This window comes from Lonchura striata, chromosome 2, assembly GCF_046129695.1.
Source record: "Lonchura striata isolate bLonStr1 chromosome 2, bLonStr1.mat, whole genome shotgun sequence".
Classification (NCBI taxonomy): Eukaryota; Metazoa; Chordata; class Aves; order Passeriformes; family Estrildidae; genus Lonchura; species Lonchura striata.
In genome coordinates, this window is record NC_134604.1 from 86,803,481 (window position 1) to 86,822,606 (window position 19,126).

The 19,126-nt window shown below is 40.9% G+C and overlaps 1 protein-coding gene across 1 annotated transcript in view; it reads right to left on the bottom strand.

The window, feature by feature from the left end:
• Positions 1-19,126, bottom strand: part of AFF3 (ALF transcription elongation factor 3) — a 319,278-nt gene that overhangs the window by 107,720 nt on the left and 192,432 nt on the right. Inside the window, exon 7 of the mRNA XM_021538600.2 lies at positions 13,397-13,448. Within this exon, the coding sequence (XP_021394275.2) occupies positions 13,397-13,448 (52 nt within the window). The remainder of the gene's footprint in view (positions 1-13,396; positions 13,449-19,126) is intronic.

The following is a 19,126-nucleotide window of genomic DNA, read 5'->3' on the forward strand; positions in this document are numbered from 1 at the left end:
CTGCCTCCCTCATGTAATTCTATTTGTCTGCTCAGATACTCCCCTGCTCTCACACGGTGAAGTACAACACCAAAACCAGAACAAAGTCAGCCTAAATTCACACTAAAATCCCCAAAAGGGTTTTTTTTCTTGTCTCTGGAAACTAGAATGTCAGGGACATTTTTGTTTTGTTTTCTTTTGTTGGTGTTTTTGTTTGTTTGTTTGTTTTTGTTTTTTTGTTTTTGGTTTTGTTTTGTTTGGGGTTTTGTTTTTGGGAAGGGAGGGTGCACTTAAATGGGGAGCCATCCTCGACAGAGGTGTTTTTGGTGGGAAAAAAGTAGGGATAATTTATGTTGCTAAAGGATTTAATATCAGTGACTCCATGCTGAATGAAACCCCAAAGATATGAGCCTTTACCATTAGCCTGGAAGGGATAATCAGAACAAAAATATGTTCAAATTTGACTTATTTTTTAAAACTTCCTTCTGTGGTGTAAGGATGGGGGATATATCCTGGTTTGCTGAGAAAATCCCCAAATAGATCATTCTGTGACAGATAACAGTTATGGTTATTAATTCCACTGCTGACATTGAAATTACACTGATTCCCAACATAATGGATAAGTAAATAGCACATCAGAAATTCTCAGATGCTTCCACACTTCCTATGCAATCATAAAAAGAGAACTCTCTCATTAAATAATACACTGTCAGAAAAGGCAATTTGATTAAATAAACCTATCTGTCAATCATGTCTAAAATTATAAAAGGAAAACATTTTGTAGCTAAGTAAAACTTTTCTCTATACTAATCTCTCTTTCTCTTTTTATTTTCTTTTTCTTATGTGATTCTTAAAAGAGAAGTAATGAAAAACTATGTGCCCTAAAGGACAAAAGAGTTAAAAGTCAGTCTTTACCATTAAACAGAGATGATGTGATGGAAAAATCAAGGGAGAAAGGAGGCAAATGATGATATGCACTAATCCAGAAACTTGAGCTACTGTGGGTGTATTTTTTGTATCCCTTGTTACATACATACCTTTATTTCTTTTCTGTTTTTCAGGAGACATGGAGTAATGTTTTGTAAGGAAAATATAGAAAACAGGAGGGCCCACACAGATGAAAAACAATAAGAAATGAGGATGCAGGTGATGAATCCTGACAAAAACAGGATGCGAAAACAGCAGAGAGGTTGCAGCAAGGAAGAAAATGAAGGGAAAAAAGTAGAAGGGGTGGGAGGCAAAGGATGGACAGCAAGTAACAAGGCAACGAAAAAGAAATCAGAAATCATAGTCTGCATTGAGCCTAAGGTGTCCAAGGGCACCTGGAGAGTGGGTAGGGTTTTGGGGCTGTTCCCTGGGTTTGTTCTACTGGGTTACCCTCTGCCCCATTCACAGTGCCACACTACCAAAGCATCAAACACATATTCTCCTGCAGCAACAAATGAGGCCACACATTACTCAGCTGCATTACAACAGCAGTGGGGTTAATTTTTCATGCTACTTAATTTCATCAACACCATGGGCTGGGGAGAGGGGAAGAGTTGTGTAACATGGTGTGATGGGTGGAAAGTCTCTGAACGTCACTGTGTCTGGTGGCCAAAGATGGAAATGGGGTCTGGCAGCTTCCTCTCCTTGGCTTTGGGAGGCAGCAGCTTCTTAGGACATCAAATACTTAATTAACTGAGCTGCAGAATTTGTAGGATAAGATTCATACGGTTCCTTCTCTGATGGGAGAGTGTCAGCCTGGACTGTGCTGCTCTTGGTGAGTCTTTAAAGCTACTGCAACTCTTAGAGAGGCCATTCTTTGAAAAGAACCAGAGATTTATTTGAACAAATATCTGAGTGGATGACAAGAGCATGCAAAGAAATAAGATGAGATTTTAATTTCTCTCAAGTAGAAAAACATAAGTGGCTTGAGCAGGAGGTATTTGCTTTGCAGTGAGGCACTCGAGCTTTTATGGTCTTTGGTGCACAGAAAGAGTTGTTCTTCTCATACTGAATTCATAGCTCTGCAATATCATTGAGCCAAATGGGATCACACTAAAGGGATACTTGGCCATTTCTGTTAGATAAAGATAAATCAAAATAATTTTAAAAGGAGGGTGGTTGCTATATATAATCTTTTTACAAGGCCTGGAGATGACGGTTATTAAGTAATCCACCTACTTTTGTCTGAGGGGAATATATTCAAATTTGGAATAATATCAGTATTATAGGTCTTACGAATCTCACCTTTAGCATCCAGCTCTCTTCCCACCTCTCATTGTTTATGTATTATGTATGTCTTTATTTTTGTTTAGTCTTACATGTTACAAATAGTAATAAAACTCCTAAAATCCTGGATGACAAGTCTTCTGTTACCATACCTCTGATCTTCCCCCTTCTCTCTTTATTCCATTTTCTCCCAGGCTTCAGAGCTGGCAATTTGGTCCCTGACTCCTGCCTACTCAGCACCAGTCGCAGGATGCTGCTGTGGGTGTTGTGGGGCTCCTCACAAGAGCATGCCTGCTGAAGAGGGGCATCAGCCAGCCACTCCTAGACAGTAACGAAATGCATGCAAAAGGCTTAGGGTGAGCTTTCCTCCTCCTGAATTAAAAAAAAAAAAACAACAAAAACAAAACCAAAAAAGCCTGCAAGAGTAAAACTCTCCAGGAGAGGACAGGACATCTGTCCTGAGTTGGCCTTGCTGGGATTCCTGGCCTCGGAGCTGGACCGCTCGCTCACCGGAGCCGTGCTGCGATTGCTGTGCTGCCGGACGACCTCAGGGTGCTTATGGCAGCTGTGAGGGATGTGGAGGAAAAGCAGACCTCCACTCTGACAAACACGTTTTTTTTAACCCCCGACTCATTCCATGTGCAGTCACTTTGCAGCAAGCCCTTTTTTCTACACTTGCAAGTCATCCTGCTTTACTGAGGCTGCTCTCAGTAAAGCCTGCTGCTCTCAGGGAAATGTTTCTAACTGAACTGGAGATGAGCACCACGCACAAGCAGAAGTCTAGGTACTCACAGGAATTCTTGGTCTTTCAAACAAAAATACTGAAAGAAGTCCTGCTAAAAGGCATGCTTGTCTTTAGTTATTTATGAGATCAAAATCTTCCCATGTGACAAACGCAAATTTTTTTAAGTTTGTGGCAAAATGCTTCATTGTTTGTTCCACAGAAGTGCACAGAGATTGCCATTGCTTGCAGTTATAACAACTATTTTGTTGTGTTTGTGCCTCAAAGTTTGTGCCTCGTATCACATTTTTGTATGTTACAAGGAAAACATGTATTTTACATGAGCAGGGACCTGAATTGTTTCTTAAGACCAAAAGTTAAAACCAATATAGACCAGAGTAATGACAAATTGTTTTTGAAGGTATGCTCTGTGATGTTCTGGGGTTCCCAGCCCCAGACATTTTCCTTGCTATTTTCTGTATTTGGCCTTCATCGGAACTACATCAAGGGAGGTCACACATCTGGTGGCTGCCTCATCTCCCTGGGGGATTTCAGGACAGAAGGCCCCCTCTATGCCCACTTAGAATGCCACAAAAACTGGTCATCAAGCCAGGTATAAAAGGGTAATTTGGTCATTCTTTGTCTGTATTGTGCTGTTAAATACTTTTAAGATATTATTTGTGCTGATTTGTCTGCTTTGCTTTGATAGTAGGAAAGCTGATGGTGAATGTACAGGATTTTTACCCATAATTGCACAAAATTCTAATACAATTAAATAGTCAGTAAGTTCACATGATTACCAGGTAACAGATCAGTTCTGTTTTAATTTAGTATACCTGATTTATCACACCTCCTGGAGTGTGTCTCTAAAGAAATATGTCGAGAAACTCCTTCTCTCTACTGACAATTGCTTACAGTTTATGCTATGAAAGGGGGAATCAGCACAAATGAATCCTGACAAAATACCTTACAAAACTAATAAAAACCAGCATGCAGAAATGCCAGCTGTAATTGCACTATTTTGCCATAAAAGGTCTGTGGGCCAATCAAACCATGTGATTGTTTTTTTTGTCCTTTGGAAAAACTTAGCTTTTATCTTTGTAAGTCAGTGGTACAGTTGCCCTGATTTTGGAATGATCAGTAAGTATAATCCTTTTGAATCTCAGGAACAATATACCTCATCCAAACCTTTGTCCTGATTCATCTCCAGCTTTGATAGCTTCGGTGTGTCACCCTGCTTGCTTGTCAAATCTATCATCAGTTCTAAAACTGCTGATAAATATATTCCACATCTCTTTTGGGAGATGAAGCTTGTCTGCATGCTAAACAAAGAACAGAATGCACAAAGCCAAGATACATGCTGAGATATAATATTCTCCTCTTAAAATACCACAGGTGAAATGATAATGTGGAAATATTCTTACCCTGAGGAAGGCAGACTCCAGTTGTAGCTTAGCAAATCAAAGACCAGAAAACTTGCTTGCAATAACATCCTAACAAATCCAAAGGGTTCTTTTTCCCCAATTAAAAAATATCCACACTCTGACTTTTAATCCAAATCCAAAGATTAAGGCAGAAGAACTTCAATAGTTTGTTTAGTTAGGTATGAAAAGTAATTTGTCATGAAACTGCCGGCCTGCCACTATAAAGGTTTAAAAAAATCATAGCTATTCATGGCTGAACAGTCAGACTTTTCCACACAGGAAAATTCATCATCATTTCAGGTTTCAGTATCTTTTTGTATTTTGCATGGCAAATAAAAAGTTGTCCACCAAGCTTGAAATGTCTCTTTTTTTCGAGTTGGTCACTCTGTAGGAGAAACAGGCGCTTCTTTAGATTCCTTTAATTTATTCTTCATAGTCATAAAATAAGTTAACAGCAAAATGAAGGCACTTCTCATTCAGAATCTCACTTTCTTGTTATTAAAAAATTATATCTGTGTACCAATAAAATGTAAAACTAAGGCACTTCAGATACCAAAATCTTTCCATTCCTAGACGAGCTTTAGTGTTCAAATGTTAATAGGATGCCTGCATTTAGGGGGAAAAAAAAAAAAAAAGCCCTAAAAACTTGGCCTGTATTCAGGCTCAAGAGTCTGTGAAACAGACTTTTTCCATACTATGACCTCAGTCTTAGGATTTCTCTTTTGCAAAATGTTAGTTATTTTTCTTGGCAGGTGGCCAGAACCCTGTATCTCTCTTTCCTCCCCTCTCACCCTCCTCCTCTCCCCACCCTCCAGGCACACACACACCTCTCCTCTTCCCACCACCCAGCAATTCAGCCCTGAGATGAGGTAACCCCCTCATCTTTGGCTGACATGCTGTGGAGAAAATAATCAGGTTATGACATCCTGGAAGTCTGGAAGTATTGAACGCTCCCATTCACTCTTCTCTTCCTTTGGACCCATTTTGTTTTGCTTCCCTGCCCCAAACCCCTGGGCAAAGCCAGCAGCCCCCCACACACAGCAGTGGTGGTGCCCCCGCCAAGCATCAGCTACGGCAGGTTTCAAGTTGCAGCAGCTTTCGCCCAGGGTAGAGAATTTCCAAAATGTGTTACCCTGGCAACCAGGAATTTTAGCCCAGCAAAAACCACCACCACGCACACCGCGAGTCCAACGTGCGAGACGCTGAGCTTCCATTTATCATTTTCTTCAGAGGAAAAATACAGCGTGGGGTCGGTGGTGTCTGCCTTCTTGGAGGCATTGCCAATGACACAGACTTCTTCCCAGGCACCTGCATCTCCTCACCTTCCTGTCAACCCCTCTCTAACCACTGTATTCTGAGCTAATATGTAACACAAACAAAATTCCTAATTAGTCCCTTACAAATTACAAAGTACAAGGAAAACTGTCCCTAAGAGAAAAATATGCTTTCAGTGTAACACAGGAAAACATTTCCTCAAATATTATGATATTTTATCCAGTTAAGTTGGTCAGCTTTACTCTAAATGGCATTCAATGAACACTGGTGATACAGAGGCAATTTTGATTTGGTATAAAATTAGAAATAATGCCCTGCATAATAGCAAGTTTTCCAATGGGACAAAAGCTGCTGTTTTGGAGTGAAGGTTTCTCTTGCATAAAACCACTTTCCCCTTCAGCTTTGAGCCAAGGGTGGCATCAAAATGAGGGCAGCTTCCTGCAACTAATTATTTTTCCCTACAGTGTGCAGAGTACATGTAGATAGTAAAAGTGAAGGTGCTACACAGGAGGGCCTGTATCACGGGTACTTTATAAATAAAACTCTGCATTGAGCCATAAAGGTGGTTAATGCAAGCTATTTGTTACATCTGGTAAAAGAGAGCGATAGCATTTAAAAATAGGACAGTGAAAGCCCTATCTCATCCCATCTAATTCAAACAAAACTTCACCAGACCTCACTAGTACTTTTATTTAGCAATCACCTATCCCATTTTTGTTGACATCTCAGATAATGTTTTTTTGGTCTGAGTCAAAGTCAACAGAAGCTCAGTTTTGTCCCAGGAAAACCACAGCTGAAATTAAGGTCAAATTGGGTTTCCATGTTTCCATATGTTTTCTTTCTGAACTCAGCAAATCAGATCCAACTCATTTTCTTTTAGGGAGATCATGTTTTTGAGATCTTTTTATGACTTTAGGTGATATTTAAAGATTATTTTTACTTGTATCAACTTTGACTCCTGTGTGTCTATATTTTTTACATGGCAAAAAAAATGACCAGTAATACAAATTTATTCTTTATCCTGAACTTTGTAGATCTTAAAGACCGATTCAGTCAAGATGTGTGTGAGCAAATGCCTTCCAAGAAAATGTCTTTATAGCATTTGAACAAAATAGACTTCTTGGTATCAACTTACAATAGGGTTTTTTTGTGAAATATCAGCAGCATTGTGCTCTGTAAACTCAAAAATTCTGTGCTCAGAAAAGGTTAGGAATTGGCAGGAAAAGTTCACATCAGCATTGTGACAATACCATGGTGACTCTGATGCATCCCACAGGTGAAATCACTTCATTTTTGGGAGTGGGAAGTTATGGTAGAATTGCCTTTTTAACAGTCTATATATTTAACACACAGAGAAACACTCTATACATGGACTAATGGTAATATTTCAGGGAAGAGAGCAGAAAAAATGAACTTTTTCATGGAAATTTGAGAGCTGAGGAGGGGTTTTTAAAATTTTAGCTGCCTTTGATGGACTGGCTGAGCAGAGTGAGAATCTGGCAGTGTTGGGGGCTAGCTCTGCAAGCTGAGGCTCAAGTAAACAGGTGGAATAGTGCAATGAAACCAGCCTTCTTCTTCTGCCAGAGACTTAGTTCATGGATAAACACCAGACTTTCACTTCTGCAGTTTTAAAGACCTCCATCACTCTGAAAAACACTGCCTTCATTCATCATAGTAAGGAGTTGTTTTCTTTCTTATTTTCCTTTTTTTTTTTTTTCATGGACTACAAGACTTCTCTCAGAAACATCTCAGATATACATTAAAAGCCATTGACATATTAAAGTTTCTAGAAACAAAAATTTCAAAAATTATCATAAAGGGTGCTGTTTCATATTGGCTACCATCCTTTGGAAGTTGTGTTTCTCAGCAAAGCAGGGTCATCTGTGGTTTGTGAGCAGACTGATATGCTCCAGGACAGCCCTGGATAGAGCCCATGGAGTTAGTAAAAGCATTTTCACCAAATCACTGGCTGATGTGTCTGCTGCAGATGTCCTTGCCCACAAGCTGAGTGTGAGAGATTCGAAAGTTGCCCCAGTATCTTAATCAGAAAGCTGAAAAGTGGATTATATCCCATAACAGTGTATGCAGCCTTTTTTTTTTTGGAACCAGCTTCCTCACTAGCATGGATTTCACCCCTTCCATTGTCCTCCAGGCCCATCTGTTAGCTATTTTCTGGTTCAATTGACTTGATCCATCATGGTCCTTTTGGCAAACAAAAAGAAGGATATTGAAGATGTACTGCTGGAGGGTTTTTTTTCCTCCGCAGTTTTCATGCTTTGTCACATCTCTCCCTCCAGTTCAGCAAGACTAAAGCCAAATCTTTATAATTTAAACTGTGTGACCCTTGTTCCAAGACTGAAACTCACGGGAGAGGATGGGAGAATGGTGATGGGGCAGGAGCTGCCACTGATCTCCAGGTCTGTGGGTACCTGGGAAAGGCAGCAGCTTCTGCTCTCCCTTTCTCCCTACATGTGATGTACTCCTCAGTACATCTACCATTTACTACCCAAATCTGTCTTTGAAAACTTAAACTACTACCATTTCCTTTACTGTTCTGGGTGAGTAATCTTCAGCTTTTTTTACAGGACATTACATTTTCAACACTTGGTACAAATATTAATGAGATAGTTTTCACGGTGGTCTAATTATTTTAGCCGGGGAAAAGCCCAAGGATAACTTAAAATAACTTGCACCAGGGCTTTCAGTAAAGTGAGGTGGGATTAAGGTTACTCTTCCAACTCCCAATGTCCCATCGGGTTGCAGTTGTTGCCTGAGAGACTTGAGGTCAAGACCACATGTCAGCAGATGTGAGAGGAGAAGCTCCCTGAGGGCTAAGAGCTGGATGGTGAGCTGGCAGCACTTGCTCAAACTGATCATCTGTATTTGAGACTGAATCTCTCTGCTCTCTACAGGCACCTTGTAACCCCTCTGCCTCCTGCTTCCCCCTGCAAAGGGGGAAACCAGCAGGTGATTTTAGCTGTTGAATAACTACCTGCAAGCCACTCCAAAGATACAAAGGGCAAGACAAGAGAGGAAGAAAGATGCATCACAACGTGTTGCTCCAACATGATGTTTCCTTCCTGAAGGAGAATCAGGGTGGTAAGAATGATGAGCAGGTGTTGGATGGGCAAGAAATTGTAACACTAATGTCTGCAAATGGGCAGCCTAGAAGCTGCTGACTTTAGCACTGTTAATGAAGATCCCCCTGAGCAAACCATTCTGCACATGGTGCTGGGGACCAGTACAGGAAGGGAACAGAGCCAACATCTATTTCTGCCTGGCAAAAGCAAACAAGCCAACACACACACACATACACAAACACACACACACACACACACACACACACACACACAGTGATCACCGTGATTCTCAGAGAGTATTAGCAAAGGACAAAACCTGCACAACTGCCATAAATTATAAAAGCCTCCCTCAATCTTAGTTAATTCTCTTGTAAAAAGGGAGGGAAAAATCTGGAGCAGCTCAGCATGAAAACAATTGTGGGAGGGTTAATAAAGAGACAGCACTGAGGTATCTAGTTGCTAGCCCTGATATCATTAAGTAAGTGCACTAGAAATGTCGAGGTAAATGCATAGCAGTGAATCACAGTCAGGCATGATTAACCTTGGGTAGTCTGAACTGGAAATCATTTACAAACACAAAGGTGCTGAAGAACATCGCAACAGACAGTACATTGAAAGTCATTCCAAGAGCAGGAGTCACGCTGAGCGCTTTGTATATTTGGCATTTTTAAATTATTGTCATATTTGCATGTGGGAAGATGGAAGATCCCAGATCCCTGGCACAGGGAGGAGTTTATGTGGCCCTGCAAGGTCCTCTGAAACATATGCAGTGGTTGGAATCACTTTGCCTTGCACAGAAGCTTTATAAAATTAAAAGCTTTAATTACAACAATCTGAGGCTTAATGAAAGGCCCTTGACACAGATCTGTCAAAGAAAGACTAAAATAGTGTAACTGCAAATATCAAAGAACCAAAGACCAATCTTCCTTTATCCATACCCATGCATTAATGCAGCTCTCCAGACTCTGGTGGAAAAAATGGGGGGGGAGGGGGGGAAGGCGGGGGGGGGAAGGGGAGGATTTTAATAAAAATCAGATGTTTTAAACAAAATTTGTGAAAGTTTTGTGACCCTTGAAAATTGACCCTCTGATCACAAAACCAAAAGAACAAAACATCACTAGATATTTCTGATCAGTCCTAAAAGTTTGGAAATTCTCAGCAAAGCTATAACCATATGACCCATAGAGAGCTATATATATTGAATACAATGACAACAAAACCCCTTCAAGTACAGAATGCTCATGGCTTTAAAAGCATTCAATTACAAGGAACATGAATCAACTGGGGAAGACTCCAGACAGCTTAACACTTCTGTATTGTTTGCACCTTTTATTGCAATTCTTTAGTGCCAGCTCAGGTGATTATTGTGAATGCCAAGGCCGTGAAAGCCATAGGAATATTGTGCAAAATGATACAGCTCTGCTTAGATTTCCCTCCTGCTTTTCCGTAAGTCTTATTCTCCTAAATCCATCTCTGTTATCCTTAGCATTGCAATAACTGCCCTTATTCATCTGCCTCATTAGGATGCTGCATCAATTAATATGCATCATCTAATGCCTACTATTTTTTTAATGTTTAATATTATTATTAGTGGAGGGCTATGTCACAATGAGTCTATCTTGGGAATTAGATATACAGGAAAAGCCCCTATGCATAATGCTGTTCCAAATGATTCCTGTACCCAAAGCCTCTGAACAGAGCACTACTCTCAGTTTCTGTACCCGTGGAGGTTACAGATAGCACCTCTGGTCCTGGGGCTCCAGGTCTCAGGGTTATGTTTGTTTTTGAGGACCAGGAACCCAGTGGGCAATGCACAAGAGTTATCTTGAGGGGAGATGTCATGTTAATGCTTGGTTCACAAATGCCTCACTGCCTGATTCAGGAGGGTAATCAACCTGTCCTTTGAAGCTGCATAAATAATGTTTGGATAGAGGTAGTATATCTGCACCAGGGATGAATTAACTGCCATTGAATCATATACGCTTGGCTAGAGTGTGAGGCTTGCAACATGCCTGAGGAAAATAAAAAAGACCTTTTCAAGAAAAAAAACATTAATTTAAACCTCCCTATCATTTCTGTAGTTTTCCTCTAGGCAAAAATGACTTTGTGGGGGGCTTTTTTGTTGCTGTTTGTTCCATTTTCACAGGGAAACGCTGATTCACAGAGAGGTGCATCCACAGTTTCTCCTTGTCAGGCCTGAAAGTGCCATCTCTCTCCTACATCAATGTTGCTCCTTTTTAGCACCCCTGCTAGGAGATGCCAACTGGGCTCCTTTGACACTCTGAGAGGAGTGACACCTTGCAAGAGGGTACAGCCTTTTTACCTACAGGGACCCCTGGCAGCATTCATGCTACCCACATACCCCTGAGGCTTCCAGCTGGAGCTCTTGCCCAGGCGTGGTCATCTCCACGTGCATTAGGGAAGAGAACATCCATCTGCAGGGAGACCAGGCACACAGGCTCACAGGTCCATGTGCAGGTGTGCACCGCAGGTTCTCTGGCTGCGCACTGCATGCACAGGTACGAGTTGCTGCAGCCCCAAAAGAGCAAAGGAGTTCTGTATTCATGACTGCCTGAGATAGCAGGGATAAAAAGCTGTCCTAGAAAATGGTGGAAAAGAGAAGAAACCTAGAAAAGGCCAACAGCAGAGTAGCATAAAGAGAACTGGGGCATTGGTGTCTACCTACATATCAGTGTGAGTTACTTTCCTTTACTAACACTCACAGATCCAGCCCTCTATTGAGTAACATGTACATCTTTAGTTTGCTAATGGCTTTTACTTGTCTTCAGTTTCTGATCACTGATTTTCTTTTCTACTGTTCCCAGTTTTGTATCTTGTTCTGAAAACTTGATGTTTGCAATTCCTTTTCCAACTTCTTAACTGTATCTCTCTAACTTTCTTCCTTCTCTCTTGACACAGCACTTGTTAGCTCCCTTCTTCTCATCTCCTCTTTTTTCTCTTGCCTCCATTTCTATGGAATTTTGCTAACTAGAGGGACCTCTGGTTCCTGGATGCATTAACTTATCGACAGTAACAAGTTGTTTCTGCCTCTAAAATTTTTTTCTGGGAACCAATGTATGCAGTGGGGTAGCCTTAGAATATAGTAATAATTTAAAGATAAGCATTAGAAATATACTGTATCTAGTAGACAGCACAGTTTCAGAATGTACCAAGATCTCTTATTAGGCAAGAAACCTTTCACACCTACCATGATTCTGACACACTATATCACCCAGTATGTAGTCTCAAATCCAGACCATAACTATATGGGGGTGTACCTCTGAACCCATGATTTGGTTTTAGAAATACCACTATTGTGGTTCAGAAATCTTACAGTTTTTAATCCAATGAAGAAGAAAAGAACATTCCTTATCAATAAAATACTAACTAGAAAAAACACTGTGGAGGATGGCTTATGGTTTACATATTGCTAAATATCAGTAAAAATAAATGTGTTCATTTCTCCAAAATACCTCCAGATGGCATTAAAACCCTTCTTCTTTTGCTCTTTATTGCAATATTATTTTTAAAAATGATAATTATTGAAATCATTCTATTAAATGTTCCCAGCAATCATGCTATCAGAAGGCATAAGGTTGCTAATGCTTAATTCATTTAATAAGTTTGCCTAAATGCGCTTGCATACTATAATTACATTCCACAACACAATCTGCAGGACAAGCCATTTCTTACACCGTGTCAAATCTTTTTCCAGATTAATTTCCAGAAGATTTTTAATGCGTATTTGCAGCAGAAATCAAAATGTCCCACCATAAATCACTGTTATTGTACCTCCTTCTGTGACTACTTTTGGCCATGTAACAAATGGTGACACCTTGTGAGATTTACATGATATAATGCTCTGAATTTAAATAACAGGAATCAGAAAACATAAATTATGGGCCAGATGCACTTTAAAACTCACATGACTGACTGTTAGAAGAACTTCTCTCTCTCAAATGGAATTAAAAAGGTGAATGATTTTGCAGAAATTCATAATGCTTCTGTCTGGTAGTTATTAAAAGAATTAACTTATCTTGCTTAGTTTGGAAGACTGATGCTATTTTTAAATTTTTTTAACTTGCAGCCTATCTGTTTCATAGACTGGTTTATGTGGGCAAAACAATTCAGTCTTTTGTATACCAGAGTAAAAAATGGTAAAAGGTTCTATTGTTGCACTAAAGTGAAGGTGAACACTGATATATTACAAGTGCCTGTTCCTATCTATTTCTTGACTTCTTTCGTTAATTCAAAAACATCAACAAAATCGTGAGAGACCAGAGATAACTGTAATTGGATTTCAAGTAATTCAGAGGTGAAGCTGCAGACTGCAGTCTTTTAAAATTACATCAGTACATCAAAGGCATATGTGACATGATGTTTTTTAGCAAGTGTGACAAACTCCAGCAGCATTAAGGTAATGTTGAAGTAAGGTTCTAAAGGCCAGCCTTGCACACCCACAAAAATAATCTCATATCTATTCAGTGTGATATGGAGCCATTTCACTTGCAAAGATTGCTGACTTACTAGCATGCAGAAGTTCTAGGAATAATTAATGTTTAGTCATTATCTAAAAAGCCGTTTTACGAAAAGCATCAGTGAAAGAGCTTTATCTTAATGAAAACAAACAAATTCTATTTTGCCCAACAAATCTGATAAAAACACAGCTGCCTTCTCCAATCTTAAACGCAAATGTGACTTACGATGTATGGGTTGCGCTTTTCTCTGGGGTCTTTGGCTCTACATCACTTTTCCCTTTAAAAGAGAAGAAGAAAATGACATCAGAAATGGGTAAAAAAACTGCTCAGATGTGAGTCATCAATGCTTTATTCATTGCTAACACTGACCACTCCTGCCACACACACACAGACAGCTGTGGAGGCAACCACAGGGCTGCAGGGGCACTGCTGGAGCATTTGCAAGCAGGCAGTCAATCCTGACTTGACTTTCCTTGTCACTGACAAGTGCTCCGTAAATGTAGGCAGAGAAACTCCACAAGAGGAGAAGCTTAGAGAACACAGGCTTTACCAGGGAGACCAGACCTTGGAACAATGAAAAGGATTTCTCTAGGGCCCTAGAGCTCTGCTGTTGAGATTGTACTCCATACAACATGCACTTGCTCCAGAACCCTGCTCCAGGAACAGCAATTGTCTAATACAAAACAAAACAGCATCAGCCGAGAGAGGAAGGCAGTGATCAGGGCACAGTTCTGCCAATGGGTATTTTGGTTCACATTCATTTTGTCACGTTAAGGATTTGAGCTTTAGCTTCTGTACATGGGGGCTGGGGAAGCCCTCTCTGCTATGCTGGCTTAGGCACTCAGTGCCAGGAGAAGCCAAATACACAAATGCTTGAGAGGCACCAGAGGCCCAAGGGGTGCCTCTTCACATTTCCTTATGAATCATATGGGTCCTGGTATGCTAGCCTGTGATGATCCCCATCTTGGGTCCAAAATAATGTATCTGCCCAACACAACTTAGTTACATAGCATAGAGAGTGTTAGCAGGTGGGGTGGTGTTGCTTCTCCTGAGTCAGGCACGGTCCTTTCTACCCCTGCCAAAAAACAGTAAGGCTGATGTTATTTGCTGTAATTAATGTTCTCTGAGTAATCTGAGAGAGCTGCACTCCAGTGTAAGATTTCTGTGTAGCTATACCGTGGATTTAGAGGGTATGCTACTTCACTTGAATGACCTTGAACTTGAATTTTGGGCCTAGTGAGTGTGCAGATGCTGCTGCTCTTGTGTGTCGCTGGATGCTAATAGCTGTCTTCACATGAGTTTATGTTGCCTAGCAGACAAGGAGGCGCAGAGGTTGAATGTGACTGGTTTACTGATGGATGTTTTTTTCTCCATTACCCTATAATGAGCTGTGTTAAGCCAAAATCCACCTATTCCTTCTGAAAAAAATGTGAGAAATTCTTATTTTGGATGGGTCGTTTTGGTGTTGCCTGATGTCCTGCTCATTGAGCTGAGTGGGTTTTGGAATCAGTCCCGACCTAGTCCATGCACATGAGCATTACGCATCATCCGTTTGCTGCTGACAAAGACCTTACCCCCAGTTTCCACAGAGCAGCAGCTGTAAAGGCACCTCTGGAAAACTTGCTGTTGCCTTCAGAAAGGCAGGATTCTGCAACCAGTGTTCTTCCACTGCAGTACAGAAGAAAGCTCAAGGACACTCTAGATAGTGACCTTCTGGAGGTAGCTGTCCCGTAGTGGAAGTTCTGGGTATCTTGAACACCTTGACATAGTGCTTTTAGATGTCATCCTCCCCTCTGGTAGGGTTTGTGTCTATTCAGCTGAGGTGTCTACACTTTACTGAACAGGATGGGTAAGACTCTGGATGGCTTCAATACCACCAATGCCTTCATGGACGTCTAGGGAAGCTCAGCATTCACTGTAAGAGGACAGCTAAAGCCACCTAAAATTTAGGCATGAGCAGGGCATCTACACAGGATGGAATATATCCACTCCATAATCTCTAGGGCACCCTTCACTTTCAGCAGAGACCTTAGAAAGTATATCCAGATGGTGAACTTGCTGGCTAGGAAGCTGTTGCTACAATATACTTTTGTCAGCCTTCCGGAGCCTGGAGCCCTGGAGCTCATCTGCATTATGGTAATTTGGAACAAGAAACCAACAGTAACAGTTGGCATATATTCAAAGATTTTCTATTTGTAACTTGGGTCTTCTCTAAGTGATGAATTATTACCATGAACACTGGTTTGTTTGAGTGTGAAAGGGAATATGGATTCCTGAGTGCTTTGCCAGCAGAGTTCACATCAGTTCTACTTTCAGCAATGCATGTTAATGCAGCAACAAGGGAAACAGCATACGTACTGTGAGGAAACAGAATGTCTGCGATTTAGCCAAACTGGATATTAATGGATTACCCTACCATAAGCATTTGTAGCTGCTTTTATGCTAATTGTCACTTAGCATACTTCTGTGTGGAGAGGAAGGACGGAGCCTGTACAGATGGTAGAACTGCATCAGTCCAGCCTATCAGAGTAGAAAATCTGGCCATTAATGCTTTATCAGTTCTTACCAACTTCATTCTCACTTGACTGAATCATAGAAATTTTACAAATGACTATAGCCTAAGCACAGCTGAATGTCACAGATACAGTACAGATAATATTTTTGGATAAGGGTATGTAAAACGTATTGGAATTTTGGTGAATCACTCAACCAAATTAAGATTTGCTTTAGATTTTTTCATGTAACCTGTCAAATGCATGCAGGTACCATTGAGGGAGGCTGGCATTTGCTGAACTGCTAAATCTTCTCTAGTTTTGACTGCTTCTTATGGGCAAATTTTTGTGAACCTTTGTTTTTCTTAGTCTTTTTGGAATTAACAAAGAACACGCTACCCACCTTGCTATGGGATTGCTGTTAGCACACTTTGTTTCAGATGCTAAGCACCGTGTATGTCTCCTGAAACAGATGTGCATCAGTCTATGCAGAAAACACACAGTGGAAATAGTCGATCCACAGATCCTTAGTCACAGAATTGGGAGGTCGTTGCTAGTTTCTGCCTCATCTCATCAAATGTCTTACCCAACCTTTTTAGATTCAAGCAGAAGATGTGTCCAGATTTCTCAAATTTCAAAATAAATTTCAAATGAACTTTTGTAGGATTTCCCCTATTGAATAGTGGGTGGCCAGAAAAGGAGTTTTCTCCTCTTAGTTGGAATTTTGGTGGATCACTCAACCAGATTAAGTTTCCCTTTCTGGGTAACAGGGATGAATGATATTTATTATGAAGGAATAGTGTAATTTCAGCCATTAAGAGTTTTTAAATGCTTTGATTTCCTTGTGGGGGAAGGATGACAGAAATGCAAATGCTATCCATGAGAAAGACAATGTTGGCAGCTGCAGTAAAACCACTGCAGATGACAGGCTCAAGAGCCACTCCAAAGAAGTCAGGGAGCAATGGGAATAAAATAGCTAATTGGGACTCTGAAGATGTGCTCTTGGATAACACAATACATTGACCATTAGAGTTGTTTCTCATAGAATAATTTGCTAATATTTCCTGGCAGGATCTGTGGACCCATGGAGAGAGGAGCCCACACTGGAGGAGGTTTGCTGGCAGGACCTGTGACCCTGTGTGGGACCCATGCTGGAGCAGCCTGTTCCTGAAGGACTGCACCCTGTGGATGGGGACCCAAGCTGAAGCAGTTTATGAGAAGCAAAGCCTGTGGAAAGGGCTCATGAAAATTTAAGGAAGGATTGTCTCCTGTGGGAGGGGCCACACACCAGAGCAGAGAGGTGTCCCCTCCCTGAGGAGGGAGTGTCAGAGACAAGGTGCAATTTGATTTCCTGACTGCAGCCCCCATTCATTGGTCCCCTGCACTGCTGGTGGGGAGGAGGTAGAGAATTTGGGAGTGAAGTTGAGCCCAGGATGAAGAGATGGGTGAGGAGAAGGTGCTTTTAAGGTCTGATTTTATTTCTCATTGTCCTATGCTGATTTGACTGGTGATAAGTTAAATTTATTTTCTCAAGTAGAGTCTGTTTTGCCCATTACAGTAATTGGTGAGTGCTGTCTCCCTGTTTTTATCTCCATCCATGATTTGTTGTATTTTCTCTCCTGTGTCCAGGACAGTAATAGAGCAGCTTTGATGGGCACATGGTGTCCACTCAGGTTCAACCCACCACACATCTGAATAATTTTTTCCCAGATTTCCTTTAAGTTTGACATACATGACTGGTAAGCTCTATATCTCATTCTAACAGTGTTTTATCTGATATCTTATTCCAGCACTTCACCTGGAATTCTCATGGATACAGCTCTCAGAGGTAGTCAAACTCTGTGATGTTAGAAAATGTGTCTGAGCATCCAACAGTGACCCTGACTTTTGCCACCAATAAAGAAAATATTTCTGCATGGGTCCAGCTGTTCTTCAGTTTGGTTGCCATCAGCTAGGCAGTACCAAGTGTAGCTTCTGCCCAGCTGCAGATTTTACTGAGCAGGATGATTGAAGAGAGGAGAAACTGGAGTATGGGAGTGTAGGAGGGATGGGAGAATAAGAAATGAAGTGGGGTCAGAGACCACAGGAATAAGAAGCAGGGAAAAGTTGTAAGGTCATAGGATTCATTTTGTAATACAAAGGAATGCAGGTTTCATTAAATCTGCAGAACAACCTATTTTATTCAAGTGTTGGAAGAAGGAAATACTCAGCTAGGCCCAAAGCTGGCTAAATACTGTGTCCTCTGCTGTCATTGCAACGCCCTCAGCTCAGCCGGTGTGTTTGTCATGCTTGTGCCTCTGCCTGTGTTTGCATAGCCCTCTCTATTATGGTTCTTTTGTGCTTCTTTCTCTCATTACTGTATTCATTATTTTCTGACAGAACCTCATACCCTTTGCCTTTTGTTATTTCCTTAGTGCTGGTACTTGCAGCAATATCAAACCAATTAAGTGACATCACTGCATGTTTCTTCACAACGTTGTCTTCCTCATGCTGACCTGTCCCCAGTGAAGAGCCACAACATTTTAAAAGCCTGCATATCCCAGCCTTGTCTCTCTGGATGTCTTTTCCCTCACATAGTGGGTGAACAGACCCTTTCAAAGTCCTATCTACAAGCTCAAGGCATTTTTCACCTTCAGTCACAGCCCTGCAATTTGCAAACTGGGCTTTGTGTTTGCTGACAGGTCAGGAAGTTAGCAAAATAATTCTTTTGGTTGTGATGATTTATGTGGAAAGCGGGATAGAATCATGTATTTTTAATATGCAAGACACCATCAACAACCATCAGAGGTGTCAAAGGAGAGGATTAATATTTTGTTTTGCAGAACAATTCAATCTTCCTGTTCAATACAGATGCTAAGTTTTTTTACCATAGTTAAATGTAATTAAAGTGCTACTGATGTGCACCATGACTTGTAAACTGGAGTCCACTGGAAAGACCTGAGCAGGAGCCACACAGGCACCCATCACTGCCCTACCCACACTGCCAACTAAAAAGACTCACAGCTATAGGGTCTTTGAAATGTTATCTAGTGTTAGTTTGGCAGGATTTATGCAGCTTATTACTGTGCAATGGCCACAAAATATACCATTGCCTATGAAAGATAAATGATTACAAGTTTTCTTGCACAATGTTCTGGCAGCCTGCATCTCACTGTACAAGTAGGTCAGCTTTTTTCTGGCTTTCCAAAAAAACCACTCTTTTGCTCTTTTCAGTCTTTCTCATTTACATAATGGAATAGCCATAGTGAAATGAAAACTTTTTGTTCTTCCCAGGCCACCAAAAGAGCTGACATTCTGATGGTCACTCTTCATTTCTCCATATTTGTCCATAGCTGAGTTCTGCCTGCTAAGGCTTTGTGCTGTTCCAGTCTCCCACTGATCCATTACTTCATCAGTCACTTCTTTTTCTAAGTCATTGTCTACCCTTCCACCCAATGAAGGCAGAAAATGAGCTGGTACTTAC